Here is a 19185-nt window from a genome sequence, read left to right on the forward strand (position 1 = left end):
ACTGGCAACAGGATCGAAACTTTTGGCCCCGGTTACAGAAGAGAAGAGCGTTTGATTCGCTTGTCATATGGTTTTCATGTATCCAGTCAAAATGTTTTAGAGATATTAATCCTTCAGATGCAGATTGAAGTGGAGAAATTAACTGCTAGAAAAAAAAAAGCCCGAAGAAATATGTCTGTTGTCTAAAATTTTGCCATCTGTTGTTACCATCAAACAATTGATGTACGGTTAATCACAACTATTTGATAAAAATTGATTAACAGCGTTGATTACATTCTACTGCCAATACAGAGCACTGGAAAGGGGCTCTAATCCTTTTAGTGAAAGTGTCTCCAAAACAAGTGTGACCAGAGGGAATAGTGCAGTATTTTGAGTTTCTGACTACGTTTGGCCATATGCCATGAATCTACGATCATTGAGCTATGCTTCCATTTCTTGTCCATCTGGCCATGCAGGGCTTAGTTTCTGTATCTTTTGGAGGTCTATGCTTATTACATAGGCTATTCAAATTAAATTGATAAGCAGTTAAGCACACTGGCAATGGGCAGAGCTCGAGCAGTAAGTAGCAGGGGTTTAATCTGATGGATCATCTGCCAATCTGGTGTGCAAATACAGCTTTGTTTCAGAACCTTGGTGAGGAAAACTTCACTGTTTTACCTCTTGACTGCTTATACCTTCCACACTTCTCAAACATATTAGTTTTTACTAGATGTGTACTTTAATTTACAATTTCAATTCTGAAACTCCCTAGTTTTAGCATGCTCGTGGTTTAATTCACAGTTTCAACTCTGAATTTTTCGATGTCTCTTTCCTCTCTGTGATCTAAGTTCTTGTGTCAATTATGTGGTGTGAGTACCATAATTAAGAAAATAGTCCTTAAAGTTAGACATTAGAGTCGTTTTTCTTTCCTCAGTATTCGGTGGTCTTCCATCAACAAGCTAAGGATTTTTTACGGCACTTGAGGAAATGTTGAGGTAGCAAATTTTTAGTATGAAATTTTAATAACTCAACAGTTAACATACATAGTATCTAAAGGTACTAAATTTTTATATTAAAAAATATCAAGGGTAGTAAAAAAAATTCAGTTGAGAAAGATTGAAAAGCTCACTTTTAGTTGCTCAATAAAGTACTAAAACCATACGAACAATCTCTACTTCTTGTCTTCTTCCACCCAAAATATAGCTAATTATAATGACGGAGCCCGTGATATCTCGTAGCCCGGAGCGACCAAAATAGTGATATATAATTTTTACATGTATTGTGATATAAATACATTCGAAATACCGGTGACGAAGTTTAAGTGGTCACCCGACCTGTTCGGGTGGTGGCTCCGGCGCTGGCTATTTAGAATGGGTCTCATTCTGGTACTAAAAATCTCGATAAACAATGTGTCAAATCTTATTTTTTAAGTAGCTATATTTGCGATGGAGGGAGTACTATAATTCATAATACATATAGCAGGATATTACTTCTACTTAATATACTACAAATCTCCAGTTAAGCTTCTAAATATGTCATATTAGTTATTTAATTAGGCCAACTCAGAGCTGCTAGGTAGGTTGCATCCTAGCATTATCGAGCAGAGGCAGAGCTAGCATTCGAGCCACAGCTCATAACGAGGCTGTCCTAGCTATAGCTAAGATTAGATTATACGCGTCGCTGGATCATTCCCACACGTGTGAGAATTTATACTGTATTTGCTAGTGCAGCTAGCTATACGAATTGAATATGATATCGATATTGTGTAGAGCATGGACGATCGATCTATGGAATCCCATATCTCATCTCATCGATCTCCTGGCTGAAAAATATAGCTTTTGGAGGAGAAATGAAGCAACTCCTTGGCATTTGAGCCCCATAATGATAGAAGGCCTTGACAAATGTTTGACATGGGAAGAAATTGATGGGATTGTGTTTCTTCCTTTTTGTGTTTCAGAATCATTATGGTTTAGCATAAAAGTAACTTGTCAGCGTGCATGATGAAAAATAGTAAATTTGTGGTCATAAGATCTCCTTGGGAAATATTTAACTTTTTGCCAAGGTCTATAGCAGTGGCAATAGATCTGTCACTTCCCTCTCACAAAGTTTGTGAGAGAGATTAAACTGAACATGTCAATAGTGGCAAAAAGTTAAAAGTCCCGATGCCCTCGGGAAGCTAAAGAGTAGACTTTTCTAGTTATTTTAGTGGGGAGGAAAGCGAGCGTTTGTTATTGCTAGTCCCAAAATATATATATTTTAAATATTGTTTCGTAGTATAAACATTTCTAATATTCTTTATGAGATTTTACAATGTTTGTGAGTACAAAGAGGTGAGGCAACGTGAGTCGTTAATCTCCAAGAGGCAATGTACACAAAGAAATTATTGTAATAGATGACATTGATGTAAATATTATAGTGTTAGAATGACAAATATGTCTTCCATACATATGAAAATGTATGAGAAGGTAATTTTCATTGTTTTGTTCTTAGATACGTTCTGTTCGTACGTAGGGGTTTATGTGTTATTCGATCTGTTACGAGGAGTGGAAGGTGGAGAATCGAGGACCAACGGTAGACGCGTGGATGGAGGTAGGGGCGCTAGAGGAGGTTGGGCCAGAGGGAGGGGCGGTAGAGGACGAAGACCTAGAGGAAGGGGTCCAAGACTGCATGTGTTCGCCAGATATGTATGATCTTTACCACTTAAATTGGACCAAAGTTTGGAAACCGGCGTAAATAGAATGACCGAAGATTGAAAACCATATAGAAAAGAATGTAATTTTTGTCCCACCACGTAAATGATATTTTACGGTACTTTTCAAAACTACTGACGTGGTACCTTGCCGCACCTTTAAATCCACTTATGTTGTACCTTCCATACCTCCATATTTTGTTAGACATAATTGCTCATATAATCAATTACCTTTTAACTCTTAGATCCATGCCATTTATAGTAGTACTACATACTTATTTTAGAAATGAGGTAACTTTCGCCATGAGCTATCAGATCCATGCTATTTTAGAAATGCAAACGTCGTAAAATGTCTTCTTATTTATAGTAGTACTACATACTTTTTTTTTCATCTTACCCTCGTCCACCCTCTCACTTTCAATCATTCTATATTTATTAAGGGCACAAAAGTATTTTTATTAACTTTAATCTCTATAACTTAGAAATGCTTGTATTTTTTTTATTAACTTTAATCTCTATAACTTAGAAATGTTTATATTTTTTTAAGGGAGAGAGTAAATATTTTGATTGCACACCCTAGGACGCAGACCAGGATACAACACATCTTGTGTTTGAATAAAATATCTCGTGTACGCAGATAAAAGTAGGCTAGAAGAATGTTCAGTGTTTAAACTTTTCTTTTTGAGAAATTATGCATTTGATTCCCCAGTTCTTGATAGTATAATTTTGTTAGCAAATTCAAAATTTTGGGGTTTTTTATTCTTAAACATTTTAATAAATAATTTTAGTACTAAACCTCTGAGGCAATATTTTCACCATTTAAACTTTTTTTTTGGGGTTATACCATCCCTTTTGACATGATAAAAAGGGTTGTCATGGTAAGCTAGATGACGCGGCATGAAACGCTGCTATACCAGCTACTCAACAATCAACATTGTGTTGCTACGCCGGACGTGGCTAGAATATTCAGATGGTGAAAATATTTATCTAGAAAGTTTATTAATAAAATTATTTATTAAAAAAGTTTTTAAAAATTCAAATCTTGGATACGTGTTTTTAAAAGAAAGGGTAATACGGTCCCGTATCTAAATGCACCCTATTCCAGCTAGGCCGGATCCCTTTTTTTTTTGGCGATTTACCAATTTTTAATGCAGTGAAAAGAAACATTAATTATCTACAAGGAAAGGACTTAACTGTGACTCCAACGGCTATAATGGTGAGTGTCGCATGATATTTGTGATAACATGGCAAGTAATTTGGTTTTTTCATGGGAAAAATCGAACTATATATTTACAAATAAAAAGTAATTTATAAACAAAATTTTTATATACGTATTCTTAGTGATTTAAAAGCCATGGCTGAAAAATAAACTACGATGGAAAAAAATCTAAAATTAACTCTAAATTTAAGATTAAAAATTTATATTTTGGAATATAAGTATAAGCGAAAAAACGGGGACATAAGAGTTCATGTAGAGAGAAAAAACACTGTGCTGTATATACTCCGAGGTGAATTAAAAAAAACTCACGAGAAACAAACAAATATAATTGATATCAAGGTAATGTTTTAAGGTACAAAATTAAATATATAATAATGAGAACTTGTGCATTGCTTCAAAACTTTCTATGGTAAAATAGAAAACATTAGGTCCAAAATATATTTGATTGAGTGTATATATACATGGACACTATAAATTTGTACATCACTTCAATATAGATGCGGTTGATATTTACGATAATTTGAATACATCTTGCAAGTTTTTTAAAAAAATTATAAGAAGTCCAGTAATTAATTAATAGATTGAGTGATGCAATTTTAGGCTTGATTTTGGTTGAGTCAGCTAATTAGAAAGGAAGACGGTTGACATCCATCGCTCCAATGCAAATAAACTTAGGAATGCTATGAAAAATATAAATAAACTAAATTGGAGTTAGTACTCAAGAATTAATGTTACAGACGTACAAAGAACGCGGTTATGCATAAAAATTAATGTTATGCTCATTTAGGCACATCATCAATATGTGTTATATGTTGCTAGCTAGGAGCAGGGAGGTGAAAGGATGGCCAATCAATGGCTGAATTAGAATCGTAATAATAACTATCTTCTTGAACCAACTACTGTTATCTTTGCTCTAATATACGATCTAATGGCAAAAACAAACAATGTGATTTTATGCGTGTCTTGCCCTGCAAAAGCTAATTAATGACCCTTCGTGGCCGTGAGTAAACAATAGCAGATTAACGAATAATTAGCGACCCTCTTGATGATCTTGCATCTGAAATTTCCTTGCAAGAGGGAAATCAAACCAAACCAAACCAAATCAAAGCTGTTAATTAAAGTCACAGCTAGCTAGCTAGCTCGATGGAAATGGCAGCATCCATATCAATGCGTTAATTCCTCCCCTCTTCGCCGGCGAGCTGTTCCTTCGATCGATCTCCTCGATCTGTCCGCCGCTGCATGCATCGATCGATCTGCCGTTACGTCCTCGAACGAGAGAGATTGCTCGCTCGATCGATCGATCGTTACCCACCGAAATGAAGGCTAAGTAACGCACATCTGCATGCAGCTGGCTCTGGCTGTGGCTGGCTGGCTACCACCGGTTAACCGCGAGGCTAGCTGGCTAGACTGAATTAAGCCCTGAGAACTAGGAGAAACCGATGCAATCTGGCCATCATTTTGCAGAGTTAATACTGCCCCAGCTAATTAAGCTTCCGTTTTACTCCAGCTTTAATTTAGCTTTGTATTGTTATGATTTATGAGGCTTTCTTGCTTCCAAGGTGCATGCATGATGCATGTTACATGCAGCCTGTGCTACTAGCTATGAATTAGCTGCTCATTTTGTGCTGCAATTATATAGTGGCGTTACTGTTTTTAGTTTTGTAGCGCGTATTTTGTTTCTTTTCTGCAGCTAAAGCTGGATACAGTTAAGCATAGCCTGTGGTGGTCAGTGGTAACGGAAGGAAAATAAATTCAGTTTCAGAAAAAGGAAAAAAAAAACTAAAGCAGGTACCTGAAAAAAAGGCCCGGTTATATGGTTTTAACTTACTAGGTACACCAAAGAATGAACTGTCAAGTCTGCCAGGTATACCGCACTGCCTATCGTGGACATATATGTGTAAATTGCATACTTTCTTAATTCGACACAATTATTTGACACCGTTGAATAATTGGAAAATATTTATGGTGAATAGAGGAACATATTCTTTGTATTTTCTTTATTTTACAGAAAATAATTTATATTTCATCGCTTATTAATTAATTTGTGGAGAATTCCTTTCAAACAACGCGGATCGTGACCAATGTGTAGATCTAGTTAACTAATTATATGGTTCGAATGAACTTTTTTATCTTGAATACTTACCGACAGGTGAGTCTAAAAATATGTATTTAAATTGACCTCATCTCGAACATCGGGTCGCACGTGAGTCCAAAAATATGTATTTAAATTGACCTCCTCTCGAACATCGGGTCACACATGAGTCCAACAATATATAACGAACTTAACGTCCTCTCTTATTATTGCTCATGCATTTATTTCTACCTTACGTGCAAACTATATATACGAGTGGTTTCGTGTCTTACAAGGTACTTCATGTTTAGCTTCCACGTGAGGAAATGCATGACTTCCGTTTCTTCGTAATGTTATCGTACATGTTGCATGTTCAAAGCGGTTAATACTTTTAATTAAGGTCGTTAAATTAACTACATATATAACGACGGAGATTGAGTTGCATGACTAAGCCTCACTTTCGCGCCATTTTTCCTATTCATTTAATGGTAATACTATTGATTTAAAAACTATCGATTAGAGCAAGTTCAATAGTATAGCCAACTACTAGCTCCAATTCATCTATAGTCAATCTAATAGCCAATTTATACAATAGTTACCTATAAAACATCAATACATGGTCCCACATGTCATACACATATTTTGTCTTGGAGCCCATATACAGCTGGCTACAAATTAGTAGTCCACCTTCCTCATCTCTCCTCTTTTATCTCTTTAAAATATACTTATAGCTAGCTTATATCCCGCTATTGTACCAGCTCTTAAGAGCAAGTAATAGTATAGCCAACTATTAGCTCTAATTTATCTATAATCAATCTAATAGTCAACTTATACAATAGTTACCTGCAAAACATCAATACATGGTCCCATGTCATACACATATTTTATCTTAGAGTCCGTGTGCAGCTGACTATAAATTAGTAGCCAACCTCTCTTCTCCTCCCATCTTATCTTTTAAAATATGTTTATAGCTGGCTTATAGTCTGCTATTGTACCTGCTCTAACCGCCTTACTCGGACTGTCGCTTTTAAATCTCTAAATCGAACGACGAGCTATTATACGTCGTTCCACCTCCACCTACGTAACCTCCTTATAGCAAGTTGTTCATTCTGACAATGGTAGCAAGGTGGCTGAATTAGGTCTGATTATCGGTATGGTTTAGATGTAGGAAAGATGAGAGTTCGAGGGGGAGTGGAAGAGTTTGTGAACGGTAGGGTTAGAGGACGGTCGAGGAGGTGACGGACGATTGTAAGAATTTGTGAACATTTCAAGGAATTGAAAGGTTGTTCTTTTCATAATTTTTTACTCGATTATACAATTTCCAACATCGTATTATCAATTTTTTTATATACTAATTTCACAGTGATGCCTGATCAATGGACCGAGATCCTCTTCTCGTTACGGTCACTAAAACGCGGATTCCATCCTTATACAGTCTCACATGTCAGTGACTATAATGTCGGTGTTATAAAAGTAGAGGATGTTTAATTTATACCAAAGTTCAACCATAAATATTCCCATTTTGTACGATGCCTATTTAAGCACCCAAAAACTTAGCTCTACACGTCTTCTTCCTCACAGAACGCCTCAGTCCTCAAGCCCACACTGCCAAAACTTGCCATGATTCTCTCCATGGAGACTGCCCAAGAGAGCTCGCTCCTCCTCCTCCTCTTTCCATCCGCCACCTCCGTGTTCCCGCCGCTCCTCTCCGTGATCGTCCTCGGCGCTTTCCTCCTCTGGCTATCACCGGGTGGGCCTGCATGGGCGCTCTCGCGGTGCCGTCGCCCGCCGCCCGGCCAGCCGGGCGTGGTCACCGTGCTCTCCAGTCCCGTCGCGCACCGCGTGCTCGCCGGGATGTCCCGCACCGTCGAGGGAGGGGCGGCGCTCATGTCCTTCTCCGTCGGGGTCACCCGCCTCGTCGTGGCGAGCCGTCCGGACACGGCGAGGGAGATCCTCGCCAGCCCGGCCTTCGGCGACCGCCCCGTGAAGGACGCGGCGCGGCACCTGCTGTTCCACCGGGCCATGGGGTTCGCGCCGTCCGGGGACGAGCACTGGCGCGGGCTCCGGCGCGCCTCCGCCGCCTACCTCTTCGGCCCGCGCCGCGTGGCGGGCTCCGCGCCCCAGCGCGCCGCCATCGGCGCGCGCATGCTCCGCGACGTCGCCTCCCTCATGGCCCACCACGGCGAGGTCCGCCTGCGCCGCGTGCTGCACGCCGCGTCGCTCGACCACGTCATGGCTACCGTCTTCGGCAAGCGTCACGGCGACCTCTCTCCCCAGGACGGCGCGCTGCTGGAGGAGATGGTGAGCGAAGGGTACGACCTCCTCGGGAAGTTCAACTGGGCCGACCACCTGCCATTGCTCAGGTGGCTCGACCTCCATGGCGTCCGCCGCCGGTGCAACAGGTTAGTCCAGAAGGTGGAGGTGTTCGTCGGCAATATCATACAGGAGCACAAGGCAAAGCGATCCGCCGGAGACGTCGCCGATGGCGCCTTGGGCGACTTCGTCGACGTTCTGTTAGACCTCCAGGGAGAGGAGAAGATGTCAGACTCCGACATGATCGCTGTTCTTTGGGTAAGTTTCGTCGTTGCATGTATAGCTTGAAAAGAAAATTTTCATGGCGTTTTGATGGAGAAGAATACAAGATTCATTTTTTTTGGATTGGTTTCTTGTGTGCAGGAGATGATCTTTAGAGGGACGGACACGGTTGCGATCCTGATGGAGTGGGTGATGGCGAGGATGGTGATGCACCCGGAGATACAGGCGAAGGCGCAGGCGGAGCTGGACGCCGTCGTTGGCGGCGGCCGCGCCGTGACCGACGACGACGTGGCCAGCCTCCCTTACATCCAGAGCATTGTGAAGGAGACGCTCCGCATGCACCCGCCGGGCCCGCTCCTGTCGTGGGCGCGGCTCGCCGTGCACGACGCGCGCGTCGGCGGCCACCACGTCCCCGCGGGCACCACGGCGATGGTGAACATGTGGGCGATCGCCCACGACGCCGCCGTCTGGCCCGAGCCGGAGGTGTTCCGCCCGGAGCGCTTCGCGGAGGAGGACGTCAGCGTGCTCGGCAGCGACCTCCGCCTCGCCCCCTTCGGCGCCGGCCGCCGCGCCTGCCCCGGCAGGATGCTGGCGCTCGCCACCGCCCACCTCTGGCTCGCCCAGCTCCTCCATGCCTTCCAGTGGTCCCCCTCCTCCGCCGCAGCCGTCGACCTGTCCGAGCGCCTCAGCATGTCGCTGGAGATGGCGGCGCCGCTCGTGTGCAAGGCCACCGCTAGGCTCTAAGCCCTAGCCCTACCCGCCGCCGCCGCCGCCGCCATCTACGTGCCCTAGCTATTGAGCTCGTGTCACTGCCTGCATTATTACCTATCCCATTATTGCATTTGCACCATCGTCCTCCTCGCATCCAAACTCCATAGGAGACTCGATCGTCTAGCCAATGAAGAAAGCTACTACTACTGCTATCGCAACCGCATCTCAGCATCTTTGATTAATTAGCTCTTAGGGGTGTAGCCAATTTTGTCTTTCCCAAAAAAAAAATTGCTTTGTCAGTCTAAAGTTTCAATTTTTGTCAGTCTCTCAGTAATCGATCGATCGAGGCATTTTGTTTATGATTTATGGAAACTTTTGTGAGAGCTTGTTTAAATTAATTTGATGAATTTCTGTTTGTTTGAACCTTTTTCTGGTATGCTTAACGGATTGTACTTTTGAGCATCTCTCCTATTCTGAACTCTCTCGCTCATGTATTAGCCATGCAATATTCTTCTGTTGCTCGCCAGTTCTGTCAGCGTCTTATGCTGTTATGCCATGCCGTTCATGGGAACTGAGTCAACTTCCAAATTGCTTCATCAGTTTGCTGTGAAATTAGCATATGGGTATATTGGCTTAGCTTATCTTCAGAGATCAGTGTGCATGTATATTAGCAAAGTTTTGAGACCTGTCGAAGTCTAAACACATGCTAATGATGCCTTATCATCAATATGTTTGTCAAGTTGGTACATCCTTTTCTTCTCTGAAAGTAAGAAATCAAGTTGATGTCCTTGGTAACAGCATTTTGATGCTGATCTGCATTAGGCTAAATCTCTGGATCTAGAGCCATTGCATCGCTCTAACATGTGTGCCTAATTGTAGTGCTTAGAGCATCAGGTTCATGTCAGCATCAAAATTTGCCCTATTGCTGCCTTATTTCGTATCGTCGACCCATCCTTGATCAATGTGGCCAACAACGATTTGTGAGTGCTGAGTTGCATCCACGTTGATCATCACCGGCAACTCGCTTTTTTGTTATCACAAGGGTTAATTTGTACCTTAATCTTCATAGATTTTTCATGGCCATTAGCTCATGCTAGTCATGGACTCATGATTAATTGCTGAGTATGCAATGAGTGCAGTCTTCAGGCTGTTACTGACAGACAGACCCAGACATCTGAAGACTGTGTTAAGGCTTCAGGCATCAGTCAAGATACACCAAAATGGCTGTTACTAGAAGGTGTGAATCACTCACCAGTCACCAAAATGGCTGAAGAAGTGATCTTGTGCATGCATGAAACCCCCCCCCCCCATTTGGTCGGATTGGAATCCCTCTGCACTCGACTTCCCTCTGCACCTGTCACTAATATGTGGGCCCGGAAGACGCTAGACCCACACGTCAGCGACGATATCCTCTGCGGCCCGGAAGACGCTAGACCCACACGTCAGCGACGATATCCTCTGCGGTCGACTGCAGAGGATCTAGTTCCCATTTGGTCATCACACATGTGACATGCCTCTCTTCCTCTTTTTCTTGGAGCATCTCAAAGCGATGTCAAAAATTAATCTCTAAAACTGAATTTTGGAAATTAGGCTAGCAAATATATTTCTAACAGGTTACCAAATACATTTCTAATATTTACACATGCCTAAAATTAGCTCACCTATATCCTAAATTTGGGTTAAAAACATGTGTTACTAGTAGTAACTTTTATGCCTAATATTTTTTTAAGATGAATCTAATACAAGTTTTTGAAAATAAAATATTAGCATTCTCTTGAAAATATTCTCAGACCCAATTTTGGCATAGAACTGTGACCAGACAGGAATCTTGTATCCTTTCCCCAACGGAAAAAAGCCTCCATTCTCTGATATGATGCTCAGCATTGATATTCCTAATGAGGGGTTATTTTTGGGGTGTTTAGAAGAAAAAATCAAACGGTATATTTATAAGTGGAAAATAACTCGTGAATAAAATTTTTATATACGTGCTCATAGCGATCTAGATAAAAAAATAAACTTTGATAAAAAAAACTCCAAATTTAAGGTTGAAAATTCAAATTTTAGGTTATAACCCAAAGCCAAAGCCAAAAGATAACCATGCACAAAAGATGCTTCACTGTTGCACAATTACTATGCATAATTCATCTATAATTAAATGTCGGTATATGGAAAATAAACTTAATTTCTCTATAGTAAATATCAGACATATAAAAAGTAAGTAATTTTCATCCTTCTTGAGGAAGTGCATGCCTTCTCAATGGTGATAAAAAAAAACTTAATAGGGGATACCGAGAGTGACGACTTCCAAAGATCTCCAAATTCTCCTCATGGCGATCATTCACTCGACCACTTCTTCGTCTCGATCTAAAATAATTTATAAATAAAACTTTTATATATATGTTCTAAGCAATCTAAAAGTTAAGACTGATAAATAAACTACGATAAAAAATCATAAAATCAACTTTAAATTAAAAATTAAAAATTCAAATTTAGTTTATAAAAGTAAGAACATAGCTTTAAACAAAAGTGGAGGAAGAAGAGGATCTGAATTGGGTTGTTATCCATGGGAGATAAGGTTAAAAACGTTATGGAAAATTGGCCATCGTTTTCGTTCTTTTTTGACCGTTTTAGTAGATAACAGTATGAAACGGACATGAAAGCGGTAGTGTATTTTTTCTAATCATTCTGTCGGAATTCTGTATTAGGCCGGAAATTTCTGAAAATTGTTGGAAAAATTCCGAAAGCCCACGAATCTGCTAGCCAGCCCAAGTTAATAAGAAAAATTTTAAAAACACAAATAAACTCCCAGTTGGCCCATCAACCTGTTAACTCTCTAACCTAACTCCTCAGACTCACAGGCTCACCGCTGCGCTGCTTCCTGGCCTCGTGCCACCGCGCCGCTCCTGTGACCCTTAATTTGTAACGATGTGATTGACTATGGATGAACATCTGTTATATTGATTATCGAATTAATTATCAATTTAACATATTATCGTACTTTTATTAATTATCTATATTTAATAAAAATATATGGTATTAATTGATCTGACGTAAGTACGAAGTAGTAATATCAATCTGTCCTGGACTCAAACGTGTGGGGGCTAACAGACAGGGCCCAGCCCAACTACCACATGAAATTTGGTTTTCAATGGCACGACTTACACGTGTTCTTCCAGAAGCTTCTAATTGTGACCATCAGTGGAGTGTAATTAGGTGCTGGAATGAAATGAGTGGAGCTCACAACTGCAGAGATTGAATAAAAGAGGAGCAAGTGGTTGGTGCTGTGTAACACAAGCGCTATGCCTGGCAACTTGTATTTTTGTATTTTTTTCCTTTTTTAGAGATGGATAAACATGTCATATATGCTACTATCCCTAGTTGTCAAGTGGATTCATTTGGTGATTGGAAAGTGATCAGTGCAACCCAAGCTACACTAACCCAAGTGTAAATACCACCCTAAACTATGTTTCTGTTTCTAACATGAAAGCGTATTATTATGCGTAAATGGTAGTTTAGGTTGTTTTGTACTGCTAAAATTTTACTTTGAAAATCCTTTGACCGATGTTTTTACTCTGAAGTAGGTAAATTTATTTTGTTATACTTTGGACCACGGCTATCTCTCTACATTTTGATGGATACAAGAGAGTTAGATGACCAAAGATAAAATCACTAGGTGCAAAGTGAAAATGTTGATTAATTAAAGAATGGTCCAAACACATACTCCAGTGATAAAAGGTGCTTAAAACTGCAATCGATTCCTATTTGATAAAGATCTACTAACATCAGTGGATCTTAATCTGCTCTAGAAATATATTTTTTTACACCGCAAGGACTTGATTGGCTTCAATAGTTTTCATAGAAAATTTGAAGGGTTCAAATAGTTACAGTAGTTTATTTAGAAGCTTTTTTTTTTTACAATAGGCTGTTTGGAACATAGGATGTAAGAATTCTTTGAATCGCATCCTTATGCCTCAATTCCGTAGGAATTTACGACATGAGATTAAATCACATTATTTTTCTTTGAGAAATCTAATACATCTCTTCTCTATCTAAAATACACACGTTGCAATGTTAATTCCTAACACATCATTATTCAAATCCCAGTGTTTCACATTTCTAGAGGATCTGCCATCACATGCCATTCAATCATATCTTTTTGTATTCAGCCACAAGTATGTTTTTTTTAACCGCAAACTAAAAAAAAAATATTACCTCCACCTTATAAAGAGTGTACTTTTGTACTATTTATCTTCAATGTTAATTGTCCATCTTATTAGAAAAATATGATTATTATTTTTATTGTTACTAAATGATAAAACATGAATGATATATTACCTAGAGCAATGCTTCAGTGCATTACTGATAGTATTATACTACCAATAAAACTAATCTCGTTCGTTGATTAAAAATGATATTTTTTACTTTGTTAATTATTTGATTTGTATTTGCTAATTATTTGATCGCTTATATTCTTTTCTTCTTCCAATCTACATCGTTATGAGATTAGTTGTACATAGTCCAATCTGCATCGTTAATTGTACGGGATTAGTTCTGCATCGTTCAATCTGCCGTGGTATTCCATTAGGTAATTTAGGATCACAATAAGAAACAACAAGAAAGACGATATTATCCCCGTAAAATTCCTACTGCACCTAATATTATACACATAATATTATTGGTACTATATTTTAATCACAGTCATCCGATAAAAATAGATAAACAATATGGATTAAATTCCACTATAAGTAAAATGTATCGGAGTCAGCCTCTATTTTTATTAGACACGTAAATCCATAAGTATACTTGCTATCTCCATCCCATAATAACCTTATTTCTCGTTTTTCCGTGTCCAACGTTTGACCATTCGTCTTATTTGAAAAATTTTTAAAAAACGTAAAAAAATTAGTTACGTATAAAATATTATTCATATTTTATCATCTAGTAACAATAAAAATATTAATCTTTAAATTTTTTTCAAATAAGACGAATGGTCAAACGTTGGACATGGAAAAACTAAAAATGAGATTATTATTGGACGGAGGCAGTAGATTGGAACGAACAGATCAGGATCTCGGTGCAGTTGATAGGGTAACTTAAGTAGTTGCACTAGCACCAAAGGTTCAGGTCGATGGTCTACTTAGCATCATTTTACTGAAGCTTTAAAGGATATTTTTTTTAATGTATTATGACAGTGCATACGGACCGTGGATGACACGGATTGATTGCAGTAGTTATAGTTCCAACTTCTAAGTGCACATGATCTCAGTTCGGGACGGATGTATGTTTTTTCTGGTCTCCCGTTTACATTTTATTTTATCTGGACAAGTTTAGTTCAGAGTTTCACATCGTCGCCAACTGAAAAGAAAAAAAGATGCAGCACAGTTGGGTCACTGGCATGTGGGCCCGTCAAGAGTGATCTTCCCCAACCAACCTCTCCAAGCACCGCGGGTTGCTGTTGCTATCTCCTCATCAAACAGCCAGCATCCACCGCGATTGCTTGATTGCCTTCAGTGAGCTCCGGATCTCCGTACCTGGCCTTCTTCTTTGTTTTTTCTGCTCTTCTTTGGGTAGGGAACTAGGAACCAGAGGCTCGGATCAGACCAGGGGAGGGAGGCCATGGACGAGGACAGCGCCGCCGCCGCCGCCGGCCACCATGCGAGCCTTCTCGTCAAGGTGCGGCAGACATGCTGTTTCCCCTTGACCTATTATCAGCTCTTCTCTTGTGTATGTGTCTTTGCTGGGGCTCTTGTGGGGAGCAAAGTAGGGCGCAAATGTTGCGGCTTTATCGATCAAGATTTGGTTTTTTAGTGCAAGGAGGTTGGAATTTAGGGGCAGCAGTGGATTTGGTTCTTAAAAAGAGTGAGCTAAAATTTTATATATTTTTTAGTTCATTTTTTTTAAGGTTAAAGTAGGATTGTGAAAGGACCAATGGTCTTGGCCCATTACCACCCCGTGGGTCGTAAGCGAGCTTGAGGTACAAGAGTCTCAGCATTTCCAATTGCTTGCTGGTAACGAACTGTAGTTGAATGTTGTAATGGTGTTAGAAATGTGGAAATGGATGAAATATACGCACATTTTTGGGAGAGGATTAGAGATGTAGTCATGTTCATTCTTTCCTTTTCTTTTCTTTGTACTCCCCCCATTTCATATTATAAGACTTTCTAGAATTGTCTAGATTCATCTATGTATTAATGTATATGTTTTTTATATTTGTCTACATTTATTAGCACACAAATAAATCTAGACAAGGCTAGAAAGTCTTATAACGTGGAACGGAGGGAATACGTAAAGACATAAAGTGCATTCGACTTGTTCCATCAGTAGCATCAATAAGCAAATGGCCGATCTGAAATTGAAAACTATGATGACTTCGAGATGGATCTTGATATTGATAAATTTTATAAAACCCCGAAGGTATTAAGCACATGTTTAATTCGTCTGGCGTATTTGTTAAAAGAATATTGAGTTTCAGATGATTGTAATTTGTTGTGGAATGCCATCAAATAAGCAGCTTGGGATTTACTCAGTCACACTCACATTGCGGTGCTTATGCTGATATGTGGCCTTCTAGCAGAACGATGCATCATGCTCTGGCGATGAATCACAAAGTCTATTGGAAGCACGGGAGTCACAGCTTAAAACTAAACAATCCGACTGGAGAGCACCGCCAATCATTCTGGGTGAGTCTTGTTGTATAAGCATACCATCAATCCACCTTTTTGTTTTTATATACTATTCTATAGAACAAAGCAACTTCCTACTCAATTTTGAATTTTCCTTTCTGGCTCCTGGTATAAAGACGGCTTTTCAAGCCTTCATGCGTTCTTTATATATCACAAGTCCGTTTGATCTTTCCGATGTTATCTAATTATCTTCCCAGGTGACAGTCTCGTATTCCTATTTGTTGTGTGGCTACTGGCTATGGAGATAAACAAGATAGCTATGTAATAATTTCTATTTAAATAGTAAACAAGTGCCGTGTCCCCGTGTAGAAGCTCTGTTCGATGGCACTAACACAGTAACAAATCATGCAGGACTTGAATGCTTGGAAAGCATGGCATTCAACGGCATCGCCACGAATCTAGTTGTGTATATCCGCTCAGTTCTCCATGGTAGCATTGCTTCCAGTGCTTCAACTTCTTCCCTTTGGTACGGGACTAGTTTCTTTGTGCCTATACTTGGAGCAACCATCGCAGACACCTACTGGGGAAATTATAAGACTGTCTTAATCTCCTTTATCATGTATTTACTTGTAAGATCAGGGTGCCTTCACAGCTCCTCAATCTTATTAACATTTTGGTCTTCTTTGTTATGTTAGTAAAATATTTTCAAATATTAGAACTACTCAAAAAGGTCATAGTGAAATACTTATGCATATTGCAGGGTACGATACTTATTACAGTTGGATCTTTGATGCCCTCTGCTCCTGCCTTGTGCAACACAGAATCATGTTCGTCAACAAATGAGATTAAACATCTGGTATATTTCTCAGGTCTGTATCTCACTGCCATTGGTTGTGGAGGAGTAAGGTCTGCATTGCTTCCACTTGGTGCAGATCAATTCAACAGCGGTAGCAGTTTAGATATGCAAAAGAGAAGGAATTTCTTCAGTTTTTTCTACATTTGTGTCATCTTTGGTGTGATTACTTCTGGTACCATCGTGGTTTGGATTCAAGAAAATGTGAACTGGGCGATAGGATATGGTATTGCCACTTCATGCATAGCTCTTGCTCTGATAGGCTTCTTGGTGGGAACACCATTATTCCGGCGAAATGAGCCCCATGGCTCCCCAGTAAAGAGTGTTTGCCAGGTCATTGTTGCCTCTTTTAGGAACATATCCTTGGAGCTTCCTGCTGATAGCTCTCTTCTCTATGAGATCAGGAGCAAGAGTGAACCAAGACTGGCTCACACTGATGATTTCAGGTACTTCTGTTTCTTTATGTATAGTTGATTCTGAGAAACATATGGCATTTCCCCCTTTTTTTTTAATCATGTCAGTTGATTTTATCATGTCCATGTTTGCTCAGTTGTTAATTACTCAGTGGTGATCAATCCTCAGGTTGTGTAGCTCATGCAGCTTATGAAATGAAGATAAAAACATAAAATGTTTAAAGCCTGAAAAACAATATACAATAGTAATTATTTGTTCATGATTGAATGTAATTTACGAGTGTTCCCTTTCCATCCTTTACTTTCATATAAGGTATAACTGCTTAGATAAAAAAACTTGCTAATCCCAGTTCATTGTCTCAGATTCTTAGACAAGGCTGCCATAATGTCTGATCTGAACTTGGACCAAGGCAGCTGTACAAGTCCATGGAAGATCTGTACTATAACTCAAGTCGAGGAATTGAAAATACTAATCCGTTTACTTCCAGTATGGGCAACTGGGATATTCTTCTGTGCTGCAATCTCTCAAATGCACACCACCTTAATTCAGCAGGGAACTGTGATGAACACCACGATTGGCCCGCTTTCCATTCCACCAGCTTCCCTGTATTCGTTCGAAGTTATATGTGTGACGCTTTGGGTTTTTATCATGAACAAAGCCATTATACCAGCAACCAGAACATGCCTTGCAAATGGTGCAGAAATGACACAGCTGCAGAGGATCGGCGTCGGGCGATTCCTGATGATATTCGCCATGGCAATGGCTGCGTTTCTGGAAACGAAGAGGCTGGAGAGCGTCCGGGAGGAGGGCGAGCCGCTGAGCATCGCCTGGCAGCTTCCACAATACTTTGTCATAGCCGGGGCCGAGTGCTTCACCATCATCACCCAGCTGGAGTTCTTCCACAGCCAGGCGCCGGACTCCATGAAGAGCATGCTGACAGCATTTGCATTGCTCACCACTGCCCTTGGCAACTACCTGAGCTCGGCCATCATCACCTTCATTGCCAGGGTGACCAGGACATGGCATGGCCCCGGATGGATACCAGATGATCTGAATGAAGGGCACCTTGACTACTACTACTGGTGCCTTGCTGTCATCTCATCTGTAAATTTCATCGTTTACGTCTATTTTGCCAGCAAATACAGGTTAAAGAAGGCTGTCATCCAAGTCTGAAGCTCTTTGTAAAGCTACCAATGAAGCAGTGTTTATGCACGAGTATAGATTATATATAGTATATTCAATGCAAATAACTTCAATTTAGGTTTTAGAAGGACCATTCTCTCCAAAAAAAAGTATCAGGTTGATCTGAGGATGCTATCCGTATTGGCAATGTACTTGATTCCATTATGGAAAAAAAATTCTGTCTCGGTAATGTTCTACTCCGTAATTTCAGAATGATGTTGTACTGGTGCATCCGTGCATGGAAGTGAGTTTGAAATGGAAAATATTGCGTATTTATTCTTTTAACTCTGCCGTGTTTAGAAGATTTGTATTGCATTATGAATCTGGTCTGCCTTGCAATAGTCGATTAGAAAATCACCAATTTGACATGTCTTCTTTGAACAAAAAATCTAAAAAAAGTTTGATAGACATTCCCATTAACTTGCACTTACAGTTACTAGCTAAATGCCTGTTCTTTGTTGCAGATAAAGCATAATATTGCTAAAATAAATAAAAGCATTTTTTGACATAGGCACATTTTTGCTATAGGAAAAAATCACATTAATTTTAGATGGGCTATATTTTTAGATTTAGTTGTTATATAACAAGTTCAAGAGGTAAAATGTAAAATCTATAATAGGAGTAGACGTGGTTGAAAGGTTCATCGCCACACTACCATTGAATTATATAGAATTCTGAGCTTTTATGTGGTCATGTATTTCTTTAACAATTGAGTTTTTAGCAGCATGGGAGGTACAAAAGTACATTGAAATAGGATGAATTCATCTCAAAAACCAGAAAGAAGGGAAGAGAGAGAGAGAGATTGCACTGAACCGTAGCTCTTGACTACTCCATCCTGACCGTCCGATCTAAATCCGACGATCGAAACTGCCCCTCTTCGCCGTTTAGGCCTTGCTACCACGCTAGGCC

At 40.0% G+C, this 19185-nt stretch overlaps 2 protein-coding genes across 2 annotated transcripts; both read left to right on the plus strand.

Moving 5' to 3' along the window:
* Window positions 1–7489: 7489 nt before the first annotated feature.
* Window positions 7490–9264, plus strand: LOC102722413 (cytochrome P450 78A5-like). The gene is made up of 2 exons (XM_040526245.1): window positions 7490–8529; window positions 8635–9264. Exons 1-2 carry the CDS (start codon window positions 7579–7581, stop codon window positions 9235–9237), a joined length of 1554 nt encoding a protein of 517 aa, XP_040382179.1. The 5' UTR covers window positions 7490–7578; the 3' UTR covers window positions 9238–9264.
* A 5345-nt stretch (window positions 9265–14609) lies between these two features.
* On the plus strand, window positions 14610–18561 carry LOC102722694 (protein NRT1/ PTR FAMILY 8.3-like). Its single transcript, XM_015838993.2, has 5 exons — window positions 14610–14877; window positions 15779–15884; window positions 16239–16456; window positions 16588–17126; window positions 17457–18561. Exons 1-5 carry the CDS (start codon window positions 14821–14823, stop codon window positions 18265–18267), a joined length of 1731 nt encoding a protein of 576 aa, XP_015694479.1. The 5' UTR covers window positions 14610–14820; the 3' UTR covers window positions 18268–18561.
* Window positions 18562–19185: the final 624 nt, after the last annotated feature.

The sequence above is a fragment of the Oryza brachyantha genome, chromosome 7 (genome assembly GCF_000231095.2).
Source record: "Oryza brachyantha chromosome 7, ObraRS2, whole genome shotgun sequence".
NCBI lineage: Eukaryota > Viridiplantae > Streptophyta > Magnoliopsida > Poales > Poaceae > Oryza > Oryza brachyantha.